Source organism: Montipora foliosa, chromosome 4 (genome assembly GCF_036669935.1).
Source record: "Montipora foliosa isolate CH-2021 chromosome 4, ASM3666993v2, whole genome shotgun sequence".
Classification (NCBI taxonomy): Eukaryota; Metazoa; Cnidaria; class Anthozoa; order Scleractinia; family Acroporidae; genus Montipora; species Montipora foliosa.
The window spans coordinates 44,221,846-44,226,845 of NC_090872.1; the positions used below are offsets into that span (position 1 = coordinate 44,221,846).

Consider the following 5,000-nt stretch of genomic DNA (forward strand, 5'->3'; position numbering starts at 1 on the left):
GATGTTCTGAGAAGGAATCGACGGCGTTTTCGTGAATCTTGGCCATCGTGTCATCCACATATCGATACCACATAGTTGGAGGGGTGGGGGCGGTGTCCAGAGCTCTGCTCTCGAACTGGTGAAGGCTCTTCTAGACGATACCAATACGTATGAAAAACTGACATCTGACCCAACCAGAGCCATCAAAAACAAACTTATTCAAACCTTGAAGGAGTGGCGCAAAGAAAAGAGAATCCCTAATTATCTTTACAATCAACTGTACCCCACAGCAGAGAATGTCCCAAAGTTCTACGGGCTACCCAAGATTCACAAGAAAGACGTACCGCTACGGCCAATAGTTTCGAGCATTGGTAGCGTGATGTATGATACTGCCAAGTTCCTTGCTAAGATTATGAAACCTCTTGTTGGCCTCAACAGTCATCACATCGTCAACAGTGAAGACTTTGTCAACAAGATTGCAGAACTTGAAGTACCCCCTGGACAGAAACTCGTTTCATACGATGTTTCCTCACTGTTTACCAGCATTCCGATCAATGAAGCCATTCCAGTTGTCAGAGCCAAACTGGAAAGTGACCAGAGCTTACCGGATAGATGCCCGTTAGACATTGCCCAATTATCTGTTCTACTAGAGATGTGCCTCTCGAGCACATACTTCACATTCCATGGTGAATTCTACAAACAAAAGAAAGGAGCCGCCATGGGGTCTCCAATTTCCCCTGTAGTGGCCAATCTCTACATGGAACAGTTCGAGAGCAGAGCTCTGGACACCGCCCCCACCCCTCCAACTATGTGGTATCGATATGTGGATGACACGATGGCCAAGATTCACGAAAACGCCGTCGATTCCTTCTCAGAACATCTAAACTCCATTGACCAACATATCCAGTTCACTTCGGAACAAGAAAAGGATGGCAGGATTCCTTTCCTTGATACCTGTGTGAGTATTAACCAAGATGGTTCTACCAAGATCTCAGTGTACCGCAAACCTACGCACACGGACCAGTACCTAAACTTCCAATCAAACCATCATCTACAACACAAAAGAGCTGTGGTTAACACCCTGATGTTGAGAGCTCAGACCTTGGTTACGGAAAACGATGACAGAACTAGAGAAACACAGCACGTCAAGCAAGCTCTAAAAATGAATAACTATCCAGAATGGATGCTAACAATACCACATCCAAAATCTACAACAGAAGATACCGAAGAGCCTCAAAACGAGAAGAAAATCTATGCATCAACGCCATACATCAAAGGAATCTCGGAACGCCTGCAAAGAGCTTTCAAGTCACACGAGGTTACACTTATTGATAAACCCGTCAATTCTCTAAGATCACAATTGGTACGTGTCAAGGACACAACTGTCAATCTCAAGAAATGCGGTACTGTGTACCAGATCCATTGTGAGAAGTGTAACAAGGAGTACGTTGGCGAAACGGCCCGCTCTCTGAAAATCAGAGTAAAAGAACACCAATCAAGAAGTTCATCAGCTATTCACGAGCATTGTCGCCTGGAGGGCCACTCGGTGGACCCAAATAGGACAAAAGTACTATCAACCGAAGTTCACACCTTCAAACGCAGGATAAAAGAAGCTACTCAAATTAAACTTACGAAACCGGCGTTAAACAGAGACAATGGTTATGAATTAGTAGCCATCTATGACACAATTCTAACCCCCAAGAGGCGTTAAAAACCTTTTTAAAATTCATCTTTTTAACATTCACATCATTGACTGATGAAGTCCGGTTGAAAAAACGGACGAAATATTTCATAAGTTTCATAAGTTTTAACATTTAGCTCCGAGTTTGTAAAACCTTTTTAACTTTTATTATGCTTCCGGAGCAGGAAACAAATGTTTTTAATCGTATTATTCATTTCATTCTACTGAAAGTGGAGATAGGTCGTCCCAGTCTGATGTGCTTCTAATCTCAAATTGACTTGCAAAAAAGAAATAATAAATAATGTGGTAATTTGCCCTTACAGTATGGCCTTAAGGAACTGTAATCAAGAAACTGGAAGTGATAACCAACAGGAGGGTTGCATTGAAAAGTACATGTTTACAACCAAAGTGTCAGCTTCTGATTGGGTAGCTTCTGATGAGGTTTGTGTTGTCAGCAGGGATTGTAGATATTGGCATTTCAACTTTCTTGCATGCACTAGATTCGAAGCTTTTCCAACCAGACAATAATATTTTACATGACTATTAAAAATATATTGACACTTGGCTTTTATTTTTACATCTAAAAGCCCTTTGTGAGTTTAATACAATAAAGCTGTACATGACGTCCTACCTCAACTTGTTAACTTGATCAAATGGGCACATTTATAAGAGATCAACAATGATTAAGGAGTGTTCTTATTAATTATTAACAATCATTTTGTTGAATCCACAAACAAAAAAAAATATGTTCAGCAGTGAGCACAATTTTTCTCAGCCCTTATGATTGAGTTCAGTTCTCTTTAGCATTATTTGTTTTAGTCCCATCAGTACCTCTACGTCATTTCATTAGATTTTGTCTGATGTGCAATTAGAGAGTAAAGAATGAATGAAAGTTTTCTTTCGTTACAGAATGTACCGAGGATTGAAGCTCAATAAAGCATAGCTGATAGTAGCGAAGACTCACCACTTAACTTGATTCATGTACATTTTGTTTTATTTCCAGTGGCGTGTATATTCAACACTGACTATAATTTGTCAAACATTTCCATTTCAAGATATGCCTTGACCGTGTTCTAAAGTGCAGCTTCAATTTGGAACGTGCTATTGAGAGTCTTACCAACAGAACTGTTGGTGAGTACCATTACATATGAAGTTTTCATATACCATATATTGCAAAAGCAGACTTCCATTCTAACCATGAGAACATTTTCGTTTCACTCATGGAACATTTGAATACTTTTGTGACCTTGTAAGAGCAGATCTACAAAAACAACAGACGCGGATGTGAACGCCACTTAGTGTAGAAGAAAGGGTCGGTTTAGCATTATGGAGACTTGCAACCGGCAACAGTTATAGAAGCTGCGGATTTAATTTGGAAGAAGAAAGTCAACAGTGAAATATACCTGCAGTGAATTCAAGTGCGCTCTTCTTCGAATGAAGGATCAATTCACAAAATTTCCCTTGACAAGGCAGAAAATAACAGAAAAGGTTGACGTGCTTGAAGAGATGTATGGTATACCTCAAATTGTGGGAGCCATAGAGATAAATGCTCCACCACAAAATCATGAGGGTTATTATAATCGTAAGCAGCATTACAGAGTGACCCTTCATGGCATATATTATATATAGTTGATTCTACAATGGAGGACAAAACTCCTTGGGACGGATATCGAAAACCTTCCTTCCAGAGCCTTTTCTTTTCACATATTCAAATGTAGCATAATATGCACTTCTCTAACCACGTGGATACCACGAATGGCCCTCCCCTCCCCCCTCCAAACAATGTTGAAATGAACAAACTCTTTTAGGACAGGGTAAAGTGTACAGCGCCGCACAAACTACAACATTGCTTGGGGGGTGGGGGAAAAGGGGAGAAATAAAGGCAGATCATGTCAAGCGTCGTAAGAGTTTTGTCCCCCATTGTAGCTTAAAATTTATTCATGGTATGGTAGGCTATCGGGGCAGCATACATGATGCTTGCATTCTTAGATAAAGTGCACCATAGGATATGACACAAAATGAACAAATTCTTTCTGGTGTGACTAGGGCTATCAATGAAGTAGAAATAGGCCCTCTCCTTGCCAGAGACAGCGCATATCCCCTTACCAGCAATCTGTGAGAAGTTCATTGCAGACTTTTTCATTCCCTGTATATATATGATCCAGCGTTATCACATAGAAAAACTGGCCCCTTAAGGAGTCCCACGTAAATGCCACACATTAAGTGATCAATCAGCCATGTTGCCAGCATTGTTGTCCTAATAGTGTAGTGGTCATCACACCTGACTAGTGATCAGGGGTATGTGGGTTCAGATCCAGTGTGAGTGTTTCCCGTAACCTAATTTTCTATAGAAAGTTGCGGAAAACTCAACACTGGACAACTTCTGGGGAAAACTGTAATTGCCCTGAGCTGGATTTGAACCCAGGTCCCCCTGATCCTTCTATTCAAAGCGCAAAAACTTTGTGTACGTTTGAAGACGTTACGCAAGATCAGATTGTTGCATTTGCTGGTAAACCCTCTGCAAAGTCATGCTGTTTAGATCCTATTCCATCGACAGTTTTTAAGGGTTGCCTTAAAGTGTTACTTCCGACTATTACAAAGATTGTTAACATTTCGCTATCTACAGCTACTATGGTAAAATCTCTTAAGACTGCTGTTGTGTCTCCTCGCTTAAAGAAGCCAGATGCTGACTACAATCAATTCTCTAATTTTCGACCAGTATCAAATCTATCCCTTATCTCTAAGATAATTGAGAAGGCTGTGGCCGTTCAACTCACCAACCACATAGTGAACAATCATATGGATGGGATGTTTCAATCTGCGTATAAAGTCTTCCATTCAATGGAAACTGCTCTGGTTAAAGTCCATAACGATATCTTACTTGCTGTTGATAACAATGATTCTGTAGTGCTGCTCTTGTTAGAAGAGCCTTCGACACAGTTGATTATTCCATACTGCTGTCAAGACTAGCACTAACATTTGGTGTGAATGGTCAAGTGATTGCTTGGATTGGATCGTATCTTATGGATCGTGAGCAGTTTGTGCAGATTGAGAATACCCAGTCATCTATTCGTCAATTGTTACGTGGCGTACCACAGGGTTCTGTACTAGGGCCACTCTTGTATGTTCTGTATACAGCACCAATCGCTGATATCATTAAGTCTTATGATCTCCATTACCACTTATATGCGGATGATTCACAAATTTATGTATTTTTCACAACAAGACCTCTGTTTGGTTAAGTCTAAATTAGAGGCATGTGTTAAACACATTGACTCGTGGATGATCTTAAATAGATTGAAGCTAAATCGAGATAAAATCAAGATAAAATCAAGATAAA

At 40.4% G+C, this 5,000-nt stretch overlaps 1 protein-coding gene across 1 annotated transcript in view; it reads left to right on the plus strand.

The window, feature by feature from the left end:
* LOC138001384 (uncharacterized) overlaps positions 1–4,630 on the plus strand; it is a 5,805-nt gene extending 1,175 nt beyond the window's left edge. The window contains exons 2-3 of the mRNA XM_068848024.1: positions 76–1,272; positions 4,012–4,630. Of these exons, the coding sequence (XP_068704125.1) occupies positions 76–1,272; positions 4,012–4,630 (1,816 nt within the window). The remainder of the gene's footprint in view (positions 1–75; positions 1,273–4,011) is intronic.
* The last annotated feature ends 370 nt before the right edge of the window (positions 4,631–5,000 follow it).